Raw genomic sequence first — 22,619 nt, 5'->3', positions numbered from 1 at the left:
CATATAATGTTCTACTAACAAAAAGTTAATTTCATAACCCCTTCAAATTCATTTATCATACACAAATTTCTGGTGTTCGCTTTGGCTTTTATACTTGGTTATATGTCAGTTTCAGACTTAAAAGCTAATGAGAAGGTGAAGTGCCTTTCACAATTAGTTATCTTACACCATCTTTCAAAGGTGTGGAAATTTTTCATGAGGACTTTTCTCATTGAAATTCATGTCTGATCTGATCATAAAAAAAGTGGAACAGAACAGGATATTGTGCAGGGATTAGAGGTGCTTTTTATTGCCTTTATCTGTATACTTGTCCAAGCCTGGAAAAGGAATAGCCTTTTATCATACTTTACAGTTTCATGGGGGAAATAGGACCAACTTTTGATCCTTCAGTTCTCTGAATGGCATATGAAGAAAATTACCTATCACATGTGATTCACTGAGATCTGTTTCAATTGTCAGTTTTGAAGCTCAGATAATACACATGAAAATAATCTTATAAGTATTTAAACATTGTGAAATACTATATATAATTTTCAGACATCAGAATAGATTATCAAACATTCAATTAAGTATAATTTTCATTGAGTTCACATATAATTCATGCATCTCATTGTCTAGGCAAATTTTAGTGTTGAAGATCTGATCTTATAAGGCTTTTTTTGTATAATTAGGATCGAAAGTATGCCTCTGAAATGTCATGTTCCAGAAATAGCCTTCCAGGCAATGAATGACAACAGACAAGTGTTCCAGAGCTGCCATGTAATTGATACCTTAGCAGTTGATTCCCTTAAAAAGTCATCAGCGCTTAGCTGATACCACATGCATTTTATCAGAGCTATTCTTGGAGCTTCTCAGTTTATCTCTTGGTACCATAACCTTGAACACTCCCAACAGAAAGGAGTTTAAGTTAAGCAGATGTTTCCATGCCCTCTTCAAATCTTCACTTATATCAACTTTAACAGTACTTATACTGTAACAACTCTTTACCTAATGTTATCATAACTCACCCCCTGAAATTTAAGACAATCCTGTTAGAGTTTATGTGCTCCGTGTTCATATTCTGAAACCTATACCTCATCCGAGTAAACATATATAACAGAGAGCACATCAGACTTATTGACTAAGAACACCAGTTACACTAGGAGAAACACATTACTAACCTGAGATCTCAAAGTGCCTGTAGGAGTGGGCTAAGCCCAACGAAATCTTCTTGAACGACGTCCTTATCCGTAAGATTTTTTTAGACAATCCCAGCATGAGAATTGATGAGCCTCTAACCATAAAAACAAAACTACACAGTCTTGACAGTGTAGTTTTGTTTTTTGCAATCCCTACACCCGAGGCGAGGCGGGGAATGCACGACTGCTCAGAAGTGCTAACATAGTTGTTTTACTTTATATACCCCAGCTCTGCTGACAGGTCTGCATCATCACGCCAGTTCTGATTGGTTTCCTGAAAGAAAGTATCTTGTGAGAGGGGATCCACTCTGTGTAACCATACACCACCTGTTGGTTTGATTGGCAATGCTAATTTTGGAAGCACAAAAGGGATTCACTGAGGAAAGAGCATCTGTTCCAAAGATTTAGGTCTATAATTCAGTTTGGTTTGCAGCGCACAGTTTAAAAGCCACTGCAAATTTCTGAAGTCATAAGCCCAAGAGGAAATAAGCAATAAATAAGAATTCTGGCAGAGAGGACAGACAAGTCCATAGTAGTTATATCATTAAGATTTAACCTTATTTTCTTTTGCTATAAAATATCCAAGAAGCTACCAAATGCATCTGTCAATCACCAGACTAAATAAGTAAGCTGATCTCAGACATGTGGCCACATGCTATTAGAATACACTGTTTAAATTATATCTTTTTTTCCATAAGTGTGAATTGCAAAATTGTATTTGATAATATATAGATTTGACTCCGATTTTTTAAATTTCATTTATGATTTTTCAGTTGGATGTGCCAAGCATTTAAGCTTAAACAATAGTATGCAGAGTGCTGAAATATAAAATTTGTGAACATAAATGAACAATAACTGACTGCAATTGCTTAATAAGTAAATTTTATGTCTAACAGCTTTTACTCTAGATGTGTCGTGGTTTTGCGCAGGCTGCAGATTTAATCATCCATAGCATATTAGTTAGCAAACTTGCACTGGCCCATATTTCTCAGTCTGAGCAGCTAATTGCACTATTAATTGCCTCAGAAACAGCGGTCAATTAGAAAAGGTGGAATGGGAGCTGTATCACCACAGCCTTACATTTGCTTCCCTATGAAAATGAAATGCATTTAAATAACATTTGGCAAACTCTAGGAACAGAACTGGCTCGTAAGACTATTTACATGCTTAAACCATGCTTGTGTTATATGGGTAAGCAGAGCACTTCAGTGTGCCGTCACCAAGATATGCACGGAAAAAGATCCCCCCAGCACATAGGAGAGCCATTCTTGTCACAAGTTTGCTGCTGATAAGGGAGGGAGGAGCCCAGCAGTTTCATAGCATCCATCTCCTTCCTCAGCCAAAAGGCTTCAGGAGTGCCAAACGCCACATGCAAATGAAAGATCAACTCAGGAAGGTGATCTAAGAAGGATATCTAGAAAAATAAACACAGACAAGAGTTTTGTAATATCATCTGCACTTGGGCTTGAAAATAGAGTGAAGAATATTTTCAGCCTGATCTCCAGAAACTGTTAAGAGGAGATACCACTACAATTCCTGCAAGGGGTATTACACTACAGTTCACAGAACTGAAAGAAACCAGAAAGGACAAACTGCTGTGGCCTCTCTGCCCTTTAGTTTATCCATCTCATAAAGTCAACTTTACAGCTAATTCTTGGCATGCAGCAGCAGCAACTGCAACAGAAACTGAAACCACCTTCTACACTGGTACCATCTAAACTCCCCACAGAGTTTGAAAGTCAGAGCACTATGCCTCATATTTGACTTTCTGGTGCAAATAGATGTCAGATAACCTAATCTCTCCATGTAAGACTTAGTATGATAACAAATGCATTCATTAGTAGAGAGGACAAGCTGGCTACAAAATGTCTGAAGGAATCTGTGTAAAGGGTATCTCACTTCTAATTCTAAACAGAAGCTCACTAAAATAGCAGATGGTAATTTTATCCTGCAGTTGAACACCCAAATATTCAGTGAAAAATCAGCTCAGAAAAAGAACACTGACTGACAACTACCAGTTTTATAATGAAAAACACCCTTCTTTCTGGAGATAAAAAGAGAGACTATTTATAAAATTGTGATAATTTCAAGTGAAAGAGCTATGAAAACTGTCAGTTTTAAAGATCATAAGGCCAGAAGTTCAATTTTTGCAATTTCAATCAAGTCAATAATTAATAATAGATATTTAAATAAAAACCAAAACAATGTGATGCATTCAAACACATAAATCAAATATTTTCTATTTCTAAAACAAACTCCTTTCCATTTTTCTCAAAAATTTTTACACTTGCTTTTGATCAACACTAAAGCTATCTGCATCCTAATAAAAGTTTGTACTTTTGTAACATTTTTTTTTATTGCTGGTGGATCCAGAAATGAAGAAAACAGTGAAATATTTCTCCCATGCTCCCAAGAAAATATGAATAATTTATATTACATGATTTAAAAAACAACAATAACTTGGCCCAGCCAAGTGTGATTTCTGTATGTTCAGTGTCATATCTACAATACCTCTATAATATAAAGGGGAAAAATTGTCTTAATGTTGCACAGCAAAGACATTGATGGTAAGAAAATAGCAATATTTCTTTACTTGTAGATGAGGGAAAAGCCAGATAGAGATATTTTTTCACACAGAGAAATGAGGATTATTGATAAATTTCAGCAGTTAGCTACTATGTTAAGTATAAACTATATTGCCAATGTTACTGCAGAACAGGCGTTACACTATGGGCCAAAAATACATTTGAGGAATAGCAAAAAATCTTCAACATTTTTGAAGATTATTGTTATAAATTGAAGTCAATAATGCTACTCACTTGACAAATGGAACAATTATTTGGATAGGCTTGCATGAAGACACAGCAAAAGTCACAGCTGTAACAGCCACAATTAAAAAACAATATCATTCTTTTTAGAATACTGAAAGCTTCCGACTGCTGCTTAGACAAGTTTACACTGCAAATTTTTTGAGTTGGAAATTCCTAGTTTTTTTTCTTTTTTCCTTTTTTTTCCCCCTCTAAATAATTTCTAATTTCTATTTTCTTCATTATTTCTTAAACAGCAATGTTAATAGCAGTTACAACCATTGCATCCTCAGATTTGTCTAAGCAGAAGGTATACAGTTGTTCCTTTAGATTTAGTTTTTCCCAAGTTTTCCTTCCATTGTATTACATATACATAATTACATATATAGAGCAAAGAAGGAATAATAATAAAAAAAACCACCTAACTTCACCCCATAGAATACACAGTCTTCTCAACAAGACCTATGAACTCGAGTAAAAAACATACATGCTAATTATCCCATTTCTTTTCACAAGATATTAATTAAAACTATAATACTGGGGACAAAGGATTACTAGCATGGAGGCAGTTCTCAGAATTTGATACATATACCTTATGAAATTTCTCATAGTTTTTAGCAAATTCCTGAGCATCAAGGATTTATAAGAAGCAAAGGAAAAAAAAACTTAGCAAACTTACCTTGCTTCATAACTGATACATTCCTGGGGATCATTTCAGAGTAACTGTGCTCCTTGCTGGCAAAATAAGGTTGCCAGGCTTTTCTTTTTGTTTAGAATCAAAACCTTTAACTGTTTTCTTTTTTTCAAAACATCTGATATGTACTCTGTCACTCCTCTCACTGAGACTACAGTAACAAACAATATTTTCTATGAAATCTCTGAATAAGGACGTGTGTAATGGTGTAATACCATAAAAATGTAATTGCATGAAATTCACTTAGTGTTTGACATTTGTCTGTTTCATTAAAAATAAAAAATCCATGAGAGAGACAGTGTAAAGAAAAAGAGAGCAGACTTTGGTCCTCAGGTGCTATATTTATGTGCACATTTACATGGTCTTGTGACTCTTTCATGGGCAGGATGCCACAGACTTTTCGGTGAAGTCAAGCAAGTGATTTGTGTGATCAGGTGAATTCATATGTGATACTTTTTTTCATCTTGTTTCCTCTCTAGGCTTAGATTTCTTTCCAAAATGAAGCACAAGTTTCTACCAGCCAAACTGGATTTTGTTGGAAACTTGTTAAATGCTTTGGTGTTACACCTGCATCAGCTGCAGATTTCCTTCCCTGTTTTGCAGAAATGACATCTACTTAGATGAAGTACTTTATCTTTATCTCTACTTTTTATTTTTATTTTTATTTTTATTTTTATTTTTATTTTTATCTCTACTTTTATCTTTAAATATTATTTATATTTTTATGCTGTGCTTCTTGAACCTTGCTCCCTTTGTTAAGTGCGAGTGCATTGCTGTGGTATACAAATCCAGTGTAGGACTGATAAAAGTTTATAAAAAGAATGACAAATTGTTTCACAACAGGCAGTTGGAGGAAACATACACTCACTTGTATCATACAACCAGAAGTCTGAGTAGCATAAATCATTTGCAAGCTAGGACTATGATAATCTGAGTCAGAAAATGAATAGCAGATATAGTCCTAAATCTAACTAGTTATTCTGTTATTGCACCAAATAGCCAGACAAAAGGTGTTTTTCCCAAGCAATTTTTCCAATCCTGCAAGTGGATGGCATTCCAAGTGTCCTCATTCTTTGCAATGAGCTTTGCAATGAGCTGAAAAAAACACCTGGAAGCAAAACTTTCACCTTGCTAATGATTGCCCCACAGTCCAAAAGACTCGTTTTCTCTTCAGGTTTTCTCCACACAATGAACAGATGCTGCAGGTTATGAGTAATTTTACTACTGGGAAATCTCTGGTTAAAGCAAGTTTGAAACTAGTTCCACTCTTCTAGACTACAGTGGCACTCATCAGCTTGAAATGGACTGCTTTATCACAGTAATCCAGTCCTGAAAACAGAAGCCATATAGGTAAAGACTCTTCCATTATACTGCTTTAAAGAGAATGCCTGGTCCCTGAAAACATTTGCCCTACAAAGCAAACATTAGACAAAGACCGTAACACTTAGTTACCATTTCTTTTGATGCACAAGTCCCCTGGAAATGCGTCAAAACATTTTCTTAGGAATAAGGTAATGAACACAGTATTTAATATGCAGGTTTATAAAAAATATATGGAAGCCATATTTGTGTCTGAATTCTCCATGCAAGCTAGAGGGAAGGGCTGGTGCTATTGACTGTAATACTACAAAATGGTTGGTGCTGATAAGTCTGAAAGGACATCTGAAATTTATAAGGGCTCAATTCTCTGTTTTCCCATCTTTTCATTCTTTTTTTTTTTTTTTTTCCTTTTTTCTCTGATTGATTTGTCTAACAAACCAGGAAAAAAACATACAGAACACTGCTTAATAACTGCTGCACACTTTTGAGTTTTATTAATAATGATTTACAGAGATATCTAATATAAATTTCAAACTAGATACACATCAAATAGCACTTACTCATTTTCTTATCACACACAGACACAACAAACACGATGAACATTAATCAGGTGCAGTCCACCTTCTGATCCTTGGCAGCAGGCTGAAGTAAACCAGGAAGATGCTCCAGACTGAAGCTAACATTTGGTTGTCTCACAAGCTCAAGATACACTCCTTGAAGCCAGAATTTCTCTTTAAACCTTTTATTTAAAAATAGATAACTTAAATAACAGATAACATTTTATATTGTCTATATTTTAAACCATGTCAGCAACATTCCCTTTCATAAACCGCATTGTAGTTGTTGACATAGATTCTTTGTCTTAAGATGATAAAAAATTAGAGATCAAATACAGAATGACTCCATACAGAATATAAATTATCCTTTATTTTACTAATGACAACAAATAATCAGAGGGTACTTATGGTATAAGAAACAGAAGAGAATAATGGAAATAGAAAAATCTTCCTTTACAGTCTCCATGCTTTAATCATGCTGAATATGCTGAATTCTACAACAGCACCAAGTAAAATTAATGCAATTTTATATTTGATTTCACTGCTTTGAAATACTTGTCATCTCACAGTGATACAGAGATACAAAAAACAAAATAAAACTCCTAAGTCAATGCTTAATCAGCTGATTTTTCTGGAAAATTAAATCAATGACTAATAAAAACATTCAATAGTGTTGTGCAAATGTTAAAAAGAAAGCTCATTATGACAAATACTTTTATCTCTCAAGAAGAAAATACCAATATGCTAAAAATCATTATCTTCTTAGGTTGTGTCAAGAACTCACTGCATAACCAATGGAAAAATATTTGAACTTCCAGAACAGTTTGTACATTTGAGTTGGTCATGTGTAAGTTAATACAGAAATTAAGATACCTAGATTAAAGCAAAAACAAAACAACTACTGAACTAAATACCTGTTCCACATGAATTTAATTTTCTATTGTATTATAAAGTCTTTAACAAAATTTAATACCTTTGGGTACCTTCTTATGCAAAATCATAAAAGCACATTACATACTTTACATTATGCAAAAGTTCAAATGACCAGAAAAAGTGTTATACGAGGTCTTTTTAAATTGAGGTTACCACAAATATTTGAGTATTAGGAGATGTAGCACAGAGTAAGGTGCAGGTTACCTTACTGGGAGATGCATAGGTACTGGCCTTTGGCTTCTCACAAAACACATGTCCTGGGCTCGTACAAGTTCAGCTGTGGCGACATTCCCTTTTTCTGAGAAGAATCCATTTTCACATTCTGATCTAGCCTGAGTTATAGCAGAAATTTCTGGTTTTTTATTTCTCTCTGAAATGAGACATACACATATTGGAAATGAAGCTTTCATTTAATACAGCAACATGCCTTAAAGCATACAGTTCGCCAAGTTGAATCACCTATCACTGTTACTATAGCAGAACAGTGTGCCTTTCCAACTTCATTGCTGGCAACACAGATATATTTCCCAGTATCAGCAAGGGCTACATTTCTTTTTAAGAGGTAGTAGTTATCTCCTAATTTCTCAGTCTGTAAAACAATAAAATGCACATAGGAGATTATTAGGAGCATAAAGCAAAATATATTATCTTTCTCTGAGAAATGTTTCAAGAACATAGAAACATACAGTGAAGTCTCCAGCTACCACTTGGATATCATCCTTGGTCCAGCAGACATGTGGTTTGGGTTTTCCACGTACAGTGCAATGCAGGATTAAATCTTCTCCTTCTTGAAGAGTTTTGTGTCCAAATTTTTGTATGAAATTTGGCTGTTTTCCTTGTACTAAAAAAAAAAAAAGATGCATTGTATTTTAAATGGCAACACTAAAGCAGATGAAGAAATACTCGTTTTCATAATTAGAATATTTTCAATGTTGCATGGCAAAGAAAGCCTTCATTGATACCCAGAGCTCAGGATAATGCTCACAAGACAGGAACAAGCAGATTTCATTTATGTATACGACATAAATTTTGCTGAAACACATGAAGATTAGACATCCATTAATTTCATGCGTCAACATAGTGATTTTAGTTCCATGTTAACATCAAGGAATCATATTTGTAGTACAGGTATTAGGTAACTATGTGTGGATTGCTGCACTTCAGTTTAGAGCAGAAAAATATTCCACATAAATTTAAAGGAGCAAAGTTAAGATAGTTAATTCTTGTATTTAGTGTACTACTGTATATCACATCCTTTCTTCTCTTCCTTTACACTATTTTGAAAAAAAAAGTAATATCTCACAAAAGCCCCCAGAATCTGAATCAAGAATATAATGACTCATCTGAATATTTTTGCAAAATATCAATGAAGGGAATTAAACACTTTCCCTCCCTTGTATTAATAAACGTATTACTTAGGTAAGCTGCTTCACATTATTTCCATATGGTAGGACTGAGGCCACAACAGAGCAGAAGCATGTAAGTTTCATTCTCATACTCTTGCTAACCTAAAGTCTGTATTAACCAGTGCCAGCCAGTTCCATTTGCAGCTGTTGAAAGCTGGTATGCACAAGCTGCCACCATAATTTCATTGCACACACCTTGCAGATTTTGGAATCTGCAGTCTTACTTCAACAGGAGAATCAACCAATCTCAAAAAAAAAAAAAAAATAATCAGATCTGAATGGAAGCATGACAACAATCAATCAGATACTATCTTGATTTTGACTATCTTGATTTTAGATCAGCAACTCAGCAGAACATAAAAACTACAATGACAGATTCCTAGGGAGCAAAGGGAAAATTATTTGCAGAGAAAACTTTTAAGTGGCCTACAGATTCTCTGGGAAACATGCTATAGAACTCAACAGCACAAAAATCTGATGTAGAATGATGTGATTGTACTCTGACAGCAACTTTCAAAAAGGAACATGATAGTACATCATCATTGCTTTTCCCTTCATATGATTGCCAGAATCACAGAATCATTAAGGTTGGAAAAGACCTCAGAGATCATCTAGCCCAACCATCAGCCCATCACCACCATGCTCTCTAAACCATGCCCCTCAATAAGCTAAGAAAAAGCTAAGATGACTTATCTATTAAACATGATTACTGTGCTAGACATTACACAAACAATAAAGATTAGCAGGAAGACTCCTTTTCCTGCATCAAGAAAATAAATATTTCAGGTAGTCAAGACAACTGAAAACCCACTCTGATGGCTTCAGGTAAGAAGTATATTTACTCATTCTATTCAATTAACAATATCAAATTTTATGTTTGTTGGAAACAGTACAATACTACTGTAAACTGGGGAACCAACAAGCATGAAAAGAAAAAATCAGTGGTGTAGTACAATGCAAAAAACGCACATGAATAGAATATCTGGATTTGACTTCATCACAGAGGTTTTACCATCCCAGTCACTCTCACATACAGGTGCTACAATATCAAGCCAAATTGTTTTCAGCAGCTGTTTCTGATTACTAAAACTCAGAACAATCTTAGTCTATTTATACTGGGCATAAATTTTTACATCTCTGAATGTCTTGAAATGCAATATTATCAAGTTTCTCAGCTTTCCCCTAACTAAATATTCTATAAAAAATTAACCTAGTCTGAGTTTCAGACGGTGCAGCTTAGAGACTTCAGAGTCTGTCAGCATTGCTCTAAACTGAGACCATACCTTATTGTTTGGAGACTTTTGGAAGGAATTTCATTAGGGAACGTCTTTGGGTCTGATAATCTCAGCTGATCTGAATATCCTTATCCAGAATTCCACTGTCCTTGAATATCATCATATAAACTCATTAAAGAAAACGTGCCTTGTAATTTTTAGAGATATATCTCCTCTGAGTCACAAAAGAAACAAGCACACACAGTATACTAGCTTACCCTGGCAAAATCTCGAGAGAAAGGTCCACAAGTAGGCATACCTTACCAGACATTTGAGAGGAAGCCACCTTCTCCACTGCAGCTCCATCCACATCTGATCCAAATACAACCAGAGAAATGCCTCAGCCTCCCTTTGCCTACTAACTCATACGAGGCCCACAGTCAGGCTTCTCTTGAAAAATGAAAAGAATTAGCTCCATCCCCTTTAAATATATACAAGTTGTGTATAAATTTCATACACTTCCACTTTGAGTCAAACAATCTTCTTTAACTCTTTCTTAATAAGCTTCCGTATATAAAGAAGGAAGTGAGGTTAGCAATGTGCTTAATTAGAGTATATATGTTGCAAGGCTAAAGAGATATCTAAGTCTGCTTTTGAAGAGAGGAATCACAAAGATATTCATATTCCGGCATCTTGGTATAATTATAGGATCAAAACTGCGACTGTGATTAGAAGAGCTCAGTACTGTAAAATAAGAAGGCATCAAAACCAGAACAAAAAACAGCCATATGTACTTTGTGTTTCTACCAAACATTTAAAAAAAAGGAGGAAATAAAGTATGTGCTACATGAAATATAAGGAAAAAAAGGAAAAAGCTCTAGCTTTGAAATTATTGCAGAAATAGTACGAATATGTCCAAGAAAAGGTAATACATTACAAAACTACATTACTATCACTCTTTATTTAAGAGAAACTGAACAGAAAAAGAATTTTCCCACAAAATCTTTTGGGGAATACATTTTCATTAAATCAGCAGCTTCATTAAATCAAGAGCGACTGCAAAGTAAACCCAGTCCATCAACACAGCAGTACTAGGTATTAATTATACCTTTGTTTACAAAATAAAGCAATAAAAACCAAAAGTAGTCAGTATCCTAGTGTGCAATTGGTACCTCTAATCTCTCTCTTCTTAAATATCATTTCTTACCAGCTATTAAAAATTGTGGCTTCAAACTCATTTTAAAATATATAGTTTTAATACCTGATTTAAGTTAGATGCAAGAATATATTCACTTTAAGATACATGAAAATCACATTTATCATGAGGATCCGCTGAAATCTGGACTGCATAACTTGTCAGCTATAGCAAGGATTTATGGTTCACATTGGAAAAGGAGTGCTAACCTCACCAATTGTGTTTCACTACCATTCTTCCCTCGACAATTTTGTGTGCAGAAGGCAGGTTCCCTGCAGTCATGTTTTACATAGAATTAACTAAAGATGTCCTTGTCCAGCCAACAAAATTGAGCATGGGTCTTGTTCCAACACTACATCATCAAAAAGACAAAACAATTGTATTGGTTTTAAAAGATTTTTTTTCTACAAAGGGTGAAGAAATGAGGAGTAGGGCAAAAACACTGGTATACAAGATGAGAAATATGAAGCATGGGACATACTCGAGTTTTACAGTAAAAGATAATTGTTCATTGGCAACCAGAGCATAGGATTGCAGCAGTTTGGATAAAATCTTTCTCTGACATGTCTCTTAAACTACTCCACTATTAGAGGAAAGATGGAAGCCTTTCTTGCTATGTTTGGAACTGCCTAACTTCAACTCCAATAATAGGTAATATCTATAGTTTGTAATATTAATAATGAACAAATCTCACTTGGGTGAAAGTGATTTAAAAAACCCACAAAATAATCTGAATGGTCTATAAAGTTAGAAAAGCAGAAAACAAATCAAAACAATATAAACAAGTACTTTTAATTTATGAATAATAAAAGCTTCTGGTAGAATGACAGCTCTAGGTAAAAGCAGAGGACTGAAGGCCAGCCATCACTTAAGATTTTTTGAAACAGAAAATGAACATTATAAATAAGATAAGACTGTCAAGCAGTGGCAGCACTTCAGCATAAAAATAGATACCTATCTTAGAATTAATAGAGGAGGCATTTTGGGTTTCTTCTCAACACAATACTTACTAATGTAATGGTTATGCAATTCAGCTTGCCCATACAGGTTCTTTGCTAAGTAACATCCATGGCTGTTTTTGTTATCATTTAATTATTATACGTAGACAAATTTCTGTTTTATATTTACCACTTACTAAAGGATAATTTTGTTTGACTGATCTTTTTGTGTGTGAGCATGCTCCTGAGTATCTCCCCATCTTGATTGATTCTTTCTGAAATAGATGCATTAAAACTTTTTAAAAGCTCAATTCATAAAATAGTATATTTCTTGTCCTATACTAATGCTTTAGATAATTGCCAGAAATATTTAGACTTGTACTTTTATAAAACAACAGAAAACTACCACAAGCATCTGCCTTAGAAGAAGGGTGTGTTGGAAGTTGTCAGGTCCTGTTACGTAAAAGATTTGCATGTTTGATCTGGTATGGACTAAGTGTTAAGTACACAAATTCTGACAATTCTATGCCAAATTTCTGTAGTGCAGATTATCACTCTACTGTAACTTTCATCTGCTGAGACAAATTAAAATCTGACAGATGACAGTGCAGTTGTGACTATTACCACTTTATACTACAAATCTTTATCCTATAAATGAAAAGAAAAAAAAAATGAGAAAATGTCATTGGAAAAAGCACATTTTATGTTTAAAATCAATTTCAGCACCCTCCTCCCTCCCCACCATAGACAACGTGTTAATACAAGCACTGTGTGTATTGAGACAAGTAGTGCCTATAAAACTGTTTACAGCACTTCATATTGCCAACGTATTTAAAATGCAAAAAGGGACCTCTGATTCTAGAAAATTGTTGTAACTTTTGTCTTTTTTAATCTCAGCTTCATTAAGATAAAGGAAAACAAGCACATAACACAGGCATTAAGAAACAAGCAATATATGAAATGTTACATAAAAGTAGTTTGGTACAGGTTGTGAAAGAATCAGTGTAGTAAAATAAATTTGATTTTGTCTTAGCATGTGAGAACTAAGTCCAGTGCATCCAGTACCATACTCATTTTGTGAATAGCCAGTACATTAGTGATATGCTAATATAGATGACACATAGCGTTATCCAGTCTATTCTTGCAATAAGTGGCCTGTTACCTTGCACGTGGAGAATGGCACTTGATGATATAGTGCCACTAGAATTTTTAGCCCGAGCAACATAGAGGCCAGCATCGTTATCACACACCTCCTGAATGAATAAAGTATGCTTTGTCTCCTTTTGGGAAAGCTTTAAGTGCTCATCAGCAGTCACTTTCTGGCCTTTCTTGTACCTGAAGCAGAGAGTCAATTTTCAAGTCAGATTACGTCTTTGTATGCCAAGCAGAGCTTTCCAAATTCAGATAGCTTTATAGCACAAAATTAGCAGCAAGAAAGTTTGCAGCCCTGCTTTCAGTCCTCATCTTTAAAGTTATATCATATAACTTTTATATATATATATATATATATGAATATGAATTGTTCACATTGCTGCATAAGATTTTCAAGCCTCTAGAAAATGTGGCTTTGAAAATGGTTTTGCATCAACAAGTAACCCAGTTATCTTATTGCAGCATTCAGGAGTGTAGCACGAAGGCCTTTACTCCTAATTTTGCTAGTAAAGTTAATCCTCATTCAATCTGGGAAAACAGGGTCTTAAGATGCACAAGCAATATAGAAATTTCCAAACATCTGTGTTCAGTAGAAAGAACAGGCAAGGACCAGTTTCTCCACCCCAGCCTACTTAAAATTTTGAAGTTCATATCATCAGGCAGGATAGAACAGTCATAATATTCTAAAACTTCAGAGTATGTCACCATGTATTAGTTTTGCCTACAGATACATGTTTTGAAAGTGAGAGAAAATTCTGGCTCATTTTTAGTTGGTGGCAAGTCAGCATAACATAAGCCAAACACAGATGTGATTTTCAAAGGGTATATCCAACAAAATGTCTACACTGGTACAAAATACATTCTTTCACTGTTACCATACTCAATTTTTATCTATAAGCATATCACATGCCTATTTTATTAATTTTCTCATTTGCTTTCTGTGGAATGCTATTCTTTGAAAGATCAGATATCAACCACAAATGCGCTTATGAACTAAATTAATATTTTCTTGTGATAAAATGAAATTCAAGGTATGGGTTTTACCAGCACTACTCCTCAAAGTGTACAATGATTAGATTTAGAGCAAAACTTTCTTGATACCAATAGAGAGTATACCACCAAGACTGTTGAATACAATATTTTTCTCAGTGCCATAGAAGAAAATTCAGGTTTTTTTAAGAGCTTACAGTTTGCCTAATTAAAATGCACTGTCTTCGGTACAACATATATGTTTTACACGTGTACTTTTAGAAACATTTTCAAGTTAAGATCACTAAGAAGCATATATTATTTTAAGGCATTAAAAGAAAGACCTCTATTATGAATGCCTAGGTCAGAGGAATGGCAAATGAGGTAAAATTTCATGAAAAATAGGGCAGAAAACACAGGACTAATACTGAAATCTTGAAATCCTGTTCCCTTGTTTAACCAGTATCTACTTTTGCATGGAACTTCTAAAATGTCATATTGAAAGATACAATGGAGTATAAAGAAATTTGATTAGACACAGAAGTTCAGAGAGAGAGCCAGAGGGACAGTGCAAGAATACAGTATATAACAAATGCTCAGCATAGACAGTTTTTGTTTGTTTTTCACATGAAACCAATCTCCAATTTTGAACAACACCTTCATATGTTTATAAATGTATTTGTCTCTCTCTGTGTATGCTTAGTGACAATGTAAATATTTGCGTCCATCTGTCTATATACTGTGGCAAGTTCCCTGAAAAAGATGCAGCTTTACTTACAGTAAATCAAGAGTGAGCATTTATTTTAAGACATTACTGAACAAATGGAATGTTGAAATACAGAATATAAAAAGTACTTGACAAATCTGCTTAAAGAATATGCTTCCAGTTGTTTGATGTTCTCATTATACTTAAAACTAAGTACAGAGAGATTATTTAAAGGTAGGTTAATTGTCAAATAATTATGAAAGCAAGAACCATGCAGAAGTGTGGAGTGGAATGAACACAAGCTATTTAGTCTAGTCTATAGATTAATGAATAAGGTTATAAGTGGTTCAAGGTGCCTCACTAATATGTATATTTACTTTTTCTCATTGTAAGCTACCCACCATGTCAGTGTAGGCTCTGGAATTCCTGTTACTTCTACTTCCAAAGTTACTGGAGAACCTTCCATGACGGTTACGTTAGACAGAAGCTGGGAGAAGTTAGGTGCCTGCCCAATTAGGCAGGCCACGCTGTTCTTTTCTGATGTACTTCTAATCTCTTCTCGGGTGACCATCTGCCTCTGAGAGCTTCTGGTGGCGTCTGATTGAAACATGAAACCTGAGAATGCATCAGGCAAAGCATGCAGCCTGTCCTGGGTTTTAGTACAGTTATTCAAGTCATGCAATTGTTCTTGCATTTCTGCCATGCTTTTATGAATTTCAAGGTGTTGCAAATGTGTTTTGCGCACTTCACTCATTGTGCTATATGCTGGTTTGGCATTTATTGTGCAAGAAGCAGTGCTACCTTCAGATACTGCTCGAAAACTACAAGCCAGAGGAGAATCTGCTCTGACTTTTGGATCAGAATATGTTGAAGAGATACAAAACTTCTCAAGCTGAGCTGATGGGCTTTCCATTCTAGTACTTGTAGCATCAGCATAAGTAGAATTTGTTAAGAGATCAGATGATTCCATCAATCTTTTATCAATAGAGGTTTTCTGCATTTGCAAGCTGTATGAACTGGCATGCAGGCTAGGAGAACTACAACAGTGTTGCTCTTCTTGCTCAGTTTCAGAATGTAAGAGATTGGATTCTGGTGTCTCAGAAAGCGGTGGCAAAGATATATCATCAGGTGATATACACTCGTATTCATCTCCGGAGGGTATTTCTTCTGCCAGGAATTCAGTCTGTAAACTATCCTCTTTGGCTGAAGATGACAGCTCTGTATCCTGTGAAACAAGATCCTCACCAGCTGGGCAGATAATTGGAATATCAGCCAATTTATTCCTCTCCTTAAATTAGGATGGGACAGAAGAGAATGGAAAGAGAGGAAAAAGAGAGAGAATGGGTTATCGTTTGAACCATCGCCTTTTCATACAGAAGCTAGCAACAATATTTGAAATATTTCTTTTAATTAAGCTTAATTAATGCATACTAAGAAGAAGAGGAAATATGTGGAGAAGAACAACCATCACAAAAGCTTGCTGCAGCTAACAGGAATTTCAAACTGGACAAGCTACCAGATATAACTAGTTCAAGCACTTGTTATATTAGGAACAATAAGAAAAAGTACCTCTTCTGTAAACAAGTGGTAACTTGTGGGCTTCCTGTAGGAGGTTTTTATAAGACCATTTGTAATTGGTAGGTGGGTGTACGTGTGAAAGGAGGTGGCATAATGACATTTATAAGGGAAACAGTTACATAATAGAAGTAGATTTATAGCCAAGTTACTGGACTTATTATTTGAGAGTCACCTTTCCTGCTGAAGAGTTAAATCAATATCCTCAAGCGCATTGCACTTTATTTTGTGCCAGTTGTTTCAAGATCTTGTCCAAATGTCAACAGAAAATGTTGCTGTTGTGTTTTTTTATTTCCTTCAACCCACAATGCAAAAAAACTCTCATCTTAATTAAAAAAAGAATTAGATGGTACACATGGGCAGCATTCACTGCACTTTCACCTAAAACTTTCAAAGCACTTGAAAGATGAAGCTTGTGTATTAAAGGTTTTCCACAAATATCTGGTAAGATCCAACCCTCAAATTGTCTTCCAATATGAATATGTAATAGGTATAAAAACAATCAAAACTGAATTTCCAAACTAGTGGAAAGCATAAATTTTTAACCTTTGCAATTGCTCAGAACAAAACCTTGATTTACTTCTTAACTTGTCATGTATTCAAATCTATTGAGGATCTAACCAATAGCCAGCTACTTCTAGAAAATACTACTTTTTAAGGATTAATTTAAATATCCTCATACAGTACATTTTTCTTGACTTTGCAAAATCAACTGTCACCCAGCTCTTATCACATTATCATCACTGTTCTAAATGACATGTCATTTTTACACACAACAAGGATTGCAAGTCTTTCTTAAATTACTTTCTGCTAGATACCTAGGCAGAAAAGTTAGGCTATTAGGCTTGAATTCCATCAGCATATTTAATAAAGCAAATCTGATTAAATATTAAGGTTAAATATTAAATCAAATGTGTCTTGAGAATATTAAACACTGAACAGTTATATCAAAAAAATAAGAAACATGGACCAAATTTTCCAAATAGCAGAGGCTGGCTGAATGATTTTAATGGTTTATATCGATTCTGTTCAAGAGCTTACACACATGTACACATCTGGGAGATTTCTAGGGGAAAACCACAACAAAGGAATCTTCCAGTAACTAATCTAGGATCCTAGCGCAGAACTGTGCTACCAGTCTTCATGACCATCAAATCTCAGGGGTCATGGAAGAGAAGAGTTACTCCAGGCATTGCTCAAAAATGACCCTAGAGAAACCACTGATGTGCTGGTGAAAAAAAATTGAGGATGAGCTGTGAGCAAACTGTCAGCAGCATGAGGGCTTTTGCCATCATCTGCCACCTGTAAGCAAATAAATATGAAAAGCACCAATTTTTAGAGGATTATATTAATTATTAAAGCATATTAACACTGCAAAAATAAATTGCAGTAGCACAGACAAAATTATATGCTGCTGGCTCTCTGGATGTGAGGTTGGATGTAGGCCAACACTTTCCCAGAAGGGACGGAAATTTAAGACAGAAAAGACCTAGTAAGAATGAACCTGCTTAAGTGAAAGATGGAGTGATGAAAAGGGTGGAGGTATCATAATTGCCATACTTCACATCTCCCATTGGCAGCTGAGGCACAGTCTGACAAGGACTGGTAGGGCTGTGGCCTAGCAAAATAGAAAATAAGGCTATAGCTTTCTGCCAGGTGAGGTGATCTTCCAGATGGGTTTTTTGTTTGTTTGTTTGATTTTGTTTAGTTTGGGGTGTTTTTTGTTTTTGTTGGTTTTTGTTTGGTTGGTTTGGTTTGTTTGTTTTTTAAACAGACAAAATTCTAAGTAAAATCCCGGGCTCTAATTCAATGGTAAAAGCCCTATTGACTTTGAATAGAGCTGACAAAGTAAATTAAGCTAAGTTTTGGTTCATCAGCAGGGAAGAAGACATTCTACATAGAACTAAAGGGAATTATGGTTTCAGCTAAATTTCTACAAAACACAATTTAATGCCTTGTAGCATTGGTTTACATTACCATCTTAAAAACTTTTGAGCTCTAAATTATCCTGTCTTTGTAAAGACTTAAGTATGCTACCATCAATTCCTATGTAACCTTAAATTTTGATACATTAAATTACTGACATTCACAAACCAGTACCCCAAGGCTTCAAAATGTTCATCAAGTTAGAAGAATTAATCTCTAAAAAAAAAAAAATTAAACCTTTTTTTTATTGCCTGCATTTCTAAAACTGCATTTACTCATTGACAATTTTAATATCACTTTTATTCATTTATCATATACCAAAAATCAAGTGTCTATGGTCTAGGATTTTTTATTACAAACCTAAATGTATACCTAACCTTCACATATTTTACTTCTGTGCATTATCTTCAACATGTTATTGATACCTGTTTGTTGTTGGTAGGAGACAGGATATTGTTTTTCTTCTCAGTAACGTATTTTGAATTTATAAGCAATATATCTGACCTCACCTGAAAAAATAAACATGAAAAATCATTTGAAAATTCACATTAAAGATGAACATTTGCCTTTCTGATGAAGATTTGTGATTTAGCAAAGCATCAAAACTTCCACCATTACTTTGTTCAAATTCTGAGCTATGTAGCTTCACTCATAGTATTTGAATTATTAATAATATGCTTTCATTTCTTGTATTTAGAGGTTTAATTAATTTTGGAGTTTTAAGAAATACTAAGAACAGTCTCCTTTATGACTTCTTATATTACTTAAGTCTTATTATAAAGGAGTCCAGAATATGTTCTCCCTCAAGACAGCAGAAATGGTCACATAGAAGATGTCTGTGTTATGAACACAGCATCAATAGTACTTAAAGAAAAAAACTGGTTAAAAAAGAATGAAAATAAGAGTTTTGAAAAGGGAAAATGGTTCTTTGTGGAGGATGTTGAGGAGATATGCAGACAGGCAAAAAGTCTGAAAAAGAAAATTGAGTAGGGAAGAAAGTGCGGGTTGCACTGAGTATATATATAAAAAAAAGATAAATTAAGTTATCAAGACTACACTGACAAAGTTCATCATAAGGGAGGCTTAATGAGGTTCTAGTCAAAGCAAAACAAAAACGAGGCCAACCTGGTGCTTTTCTTCATCTGCTTTGTCCTCACATGCTTCTTGACTATTTCCTTCTTTTTGAACAGTAACAAGCTCTCCAGCAAACTCATCTTTCTGCCACACGAAAAGATTAAATTCATACACAACAGAAGACTAATTAGTAGTTTCACACTGATTCAAGCTCTATGCAATGGTGTAGTTTTTCATTCAAGATTATTTCAGAGGCAGGGTAAGTATCAGTCACTGAAGGCTGCTGAAAGTGCTTGATCAAGAATCTGAGGAATATTAACCAGTTTGTACAGGGCATAAGGAATGAAAAATGAACAATACACAATATGATGCATTTTCTATTGAATTGTCGCTGTTTAAAAAATAGAAGTAAACTGAATTCCTACTCTTGGCATTGCATACTCATAGTGCCTATTTGTTTAGATAATTTGCTAAATTATTTATCTTTCATGAGATTCAAATGTTGCAAATATACAATCTAAACATTAGTTTTGAAATCTCAGACTACGTGCTTATTATAAAAAAAAACATCTGTCATTTGAAAAAGAATACAGAACTACTCTCTATTGCAGAAAATTTCCTTGTGATAACACTCAGTTTGAGTAATAAGTCTTTTTTCTTTTAGTAATATCTAAGAGCTGTCTAAATGAAAGATAAAGTCCTGTCAGAGCAGAATCTGGAGCTACTGATATACACACATTACTGTTTAGGTACATGTGGACTGAGAGGAGAATCTTGAAAAAATAGTTTATATATATATTGAAGTTTCTTCATGCTAGCAGTGAAAGGCAAAGCCTTCTTTACATTTAAAGACTTTTGGAACTCGCTTGTATTTTGGCATCTCTTACTGCCTCTAGGCATATTAATGGTTAGTCTGAGTGTTTAACAGTTTCTATACTGCAGGAAATAACGGAAAAATTCCAACAGCATAAAGTGAAACATTCAACATCAACAGGATATTTGAGCATCTTTTGTATTCCAGCTTCACAGCTGGAAAAAAAAAAAAATACTCCATCAGGTATCGCTGCAGTTGCTTGAAGCATTACTTTGGGGGTGAGGTAGGATGGAGTAGTCTGTAATATAGATGCAATTATTTATCCCTTCATCAACTACCTACTGTAACTATGCAGCTAGATATTCTTCAAGAAGTTTATAGGAATACAAAACTAAGATATTTGTTGTCATCCTCAATGTTCTTAAGCCAGACTTTTTAATTTTGAATGACTTTGGTTTTAACACAGTTTGTGTTTTAGTGTGATTTTTCCTATTATGAATTGGAACTCTTTAAACTTGGCATTTATCTGTATGTCAGATCTGAGGAAAGCATGACATTCTTCCCTAAGATTTACTTGATAGCCAGAAGAAAAAGAAGTCCAGAGGAAAAACAAGCAAAATCAATAGCAACAACAGAAACAGGGTGAATATCTAGTGCACAAAGAAGTGGCATTTAACTGCTTTTTTGTGACTGCTGTTCATGGAAAAAAACTGTATATCTTCTGATATAAGTACCAATTCAGACACTAAATCCAACATATTCACATGATTACAATATATTCCCAAGGTAAAAGAAAAATACCTGAATCTCCCTAAATTCGCTCAGCGATCTACACAATTCATCAACAGAATTAAGGATTTCTTTGTACTTTGCCACAGCTTTTTCAACATACTTAGTTCCTTCTTCAAAACCTGAAATGGGAAAAAAACATAAAGCTGCCTTATATGAAAAAGAAAACAAATGAGGAAAAAAAGTACAACCCTTCTCCCCCCAAAACAAGCCATAATGCCTCAGAGAAATGTATAATAATGAATATACTTTATAACCTAAATATAATAAGATACATATTTTTTAAATCTGTGGTTTTTTTCACTGAAGTATAGAGAAATACACCTTGCAGCCTACTAGCTTTTTTTCATCATTTGGTGCACAGAGAAGAACTACACGTCCCAGAGGACCTCATGGTCAAAGAGGAAAGTACATCATGGAAGTGACACTCCCTCTCTGCTACTACCTGGCTGCAGGTGTGGGTGTGCTTCCAAGCCATGGCACCTTCAGTTTCAAAGTAGGCTTCTCAATCTTCAGAAACCTGTCTTATTTTACTTGATTTATTAGCCTCAATTTCAATTGCATTATATTGTGTTATCTTGCATTCTGATATCAGTTAGTAAAATAAGTTTCCCTCCTTAGATCATTGCCACTACTCTGTTTGTTTCCTTGAGCCCAGTTCCCAACTCCCCACCCCTTTTCCCTTATCCCTTCCCATCTGTCCGGGGCTGGTGGGCTCACAGGCCTTCTACCTCCCTGTCACAGACACAGACTGATCTAGATAACTCTGTGACAAGATTCCACCTCATAGTATCTGCAAGTCTTGCACAGGGTTTCTCTTTGATTAAAATTTACTACTATAGGTCAGTGACTTCACTTGAAAAAGTGCTGTCCTCAAACGGTTTCCTGAACTACCAGGCTGACTATATAGCTGGAAGGCAATTGAATCCATATTATAAGATATAAAAGAACCAAGTCAGGATGGAGAAGCTTTCTCCCTAGACAAAATACATAAATAAAACACAAAGCAGCTTCTTTCTCCCAACAATCCTAATAAGATAGTGAGATTGTGTTAAGAATCCATTCTGCCAATACATTCTCTAGGGAGAAGAATGTTTAAAATGTTTAGAAGGTTATAAATAGAAAAAAATTATCCCTGTTCTCTAATTAGCCTTCCCAACACAAACTCAGAAAAATTTGAAAGTACAGTTTGTTGAAATTTCTTCATATTTGTTACTTGACTTTATAGACTACACATTATCCTTCCACATTTGGATAGACACCTTATCTTTATATAAAGTAACCTGAACAGGTACAGAAACATTTTGAGCTGGAGAAAAAAGAAAAACCTCAAGTTGTTTGACCTGAATTCTTTTCAGTCAACAAATCAATG

The 22,619-nt window shown here is 34.7% G+C and overlaps 2 protein-coding genes across 9 annotated transcripts in view; both read right to left on the bottom strand.

The window, feature by feature from the left end:
• Positions 1-1,375, bottom strand: part of TTN (titin) — a 239,816-nt gene extending 238,441 nt beyond the window's left edge. Inside the window, exon 1 of the mRNA XM_032445727.1 lies at positions 1,161-1,375. The gene's annotated coding sequence lies outside the window, so the exon portion shown is untranslated. The remainder of the gene's footprint in view (positions 1-1,160) is intronic.
• Positions 1,376-6,467: 5,092 nt separating this feature from the next.
• CCDC141 (coiled-coil domain containing 141) overlaps positions 6,468-22,619 on the bottom strand; it is a 51,689-nt gene continuing 35,537 nt past the window's right edge. For 3 of the 8 annotated variants that reach the window (XM_015868371.2, XM_032445885.1, XM_015868373.2), the window contains 9 exons: positions 21,260-21,369; positions 19,696-19,788; positions 18,996-19,079; positions 15,471-16,357; positions 13,405-13,577; positions 8,176-8,330; positions 7,949-8,078; positions 7,694-7,859; positions 6,468-6,738 (listed from right to left, as the gene is read on the bottom strand). In XM_015868371.2, the coding sequence (XP_015723857.1) occupies positions 6,606-6,738; positions 7,694-7,859; positions 7,949-8,078; positions 8,176-8,330; positions 13,405-13,577; positions 15,471-16,357; positions 18,996-19,079; positions 19,696-19,788; positions 21,260-21,369 (1,931 nt within the window). In that variant the 3' untranslated portion in view covers positions 6,468-6,605. Of the gene's footprint in view, positions 6,739-7,693; positions 7,860-7,948; positions 8,079-8,175; positions 8,331-13,404; positions 13,578-15,470; positions 16,358-18,995; positions 19,080-19,695; positions 19,789-21,259; positions 21,370-22,619 lie in introns of those variants that run through there. The other 5 variants (XM_015868372.2, XM_015868375.1, XM_015868376.2 and 2 more) reach the window with 5 other exon arrangements.

Source organism: Coturnix japonica, chromosome 7, assembly GCF_001577835.2.
Source record: "Coturnix japonica isolate 7356 chromosome 7, Coturnix japonica 2.1, whole genome shotgun sequence".
Classification (NCBI taxonomy): Eukaryota; Metazoa; Chordata; class Aves; order Galliformes; family Phasianidae; genus Coturnix; species Coturnix japonica.
The sequence above is the reverse complement of the archived record's forward strand: the minus strand, read 5'-3'. Positions and strand labels throughout refer to the sequence as shown.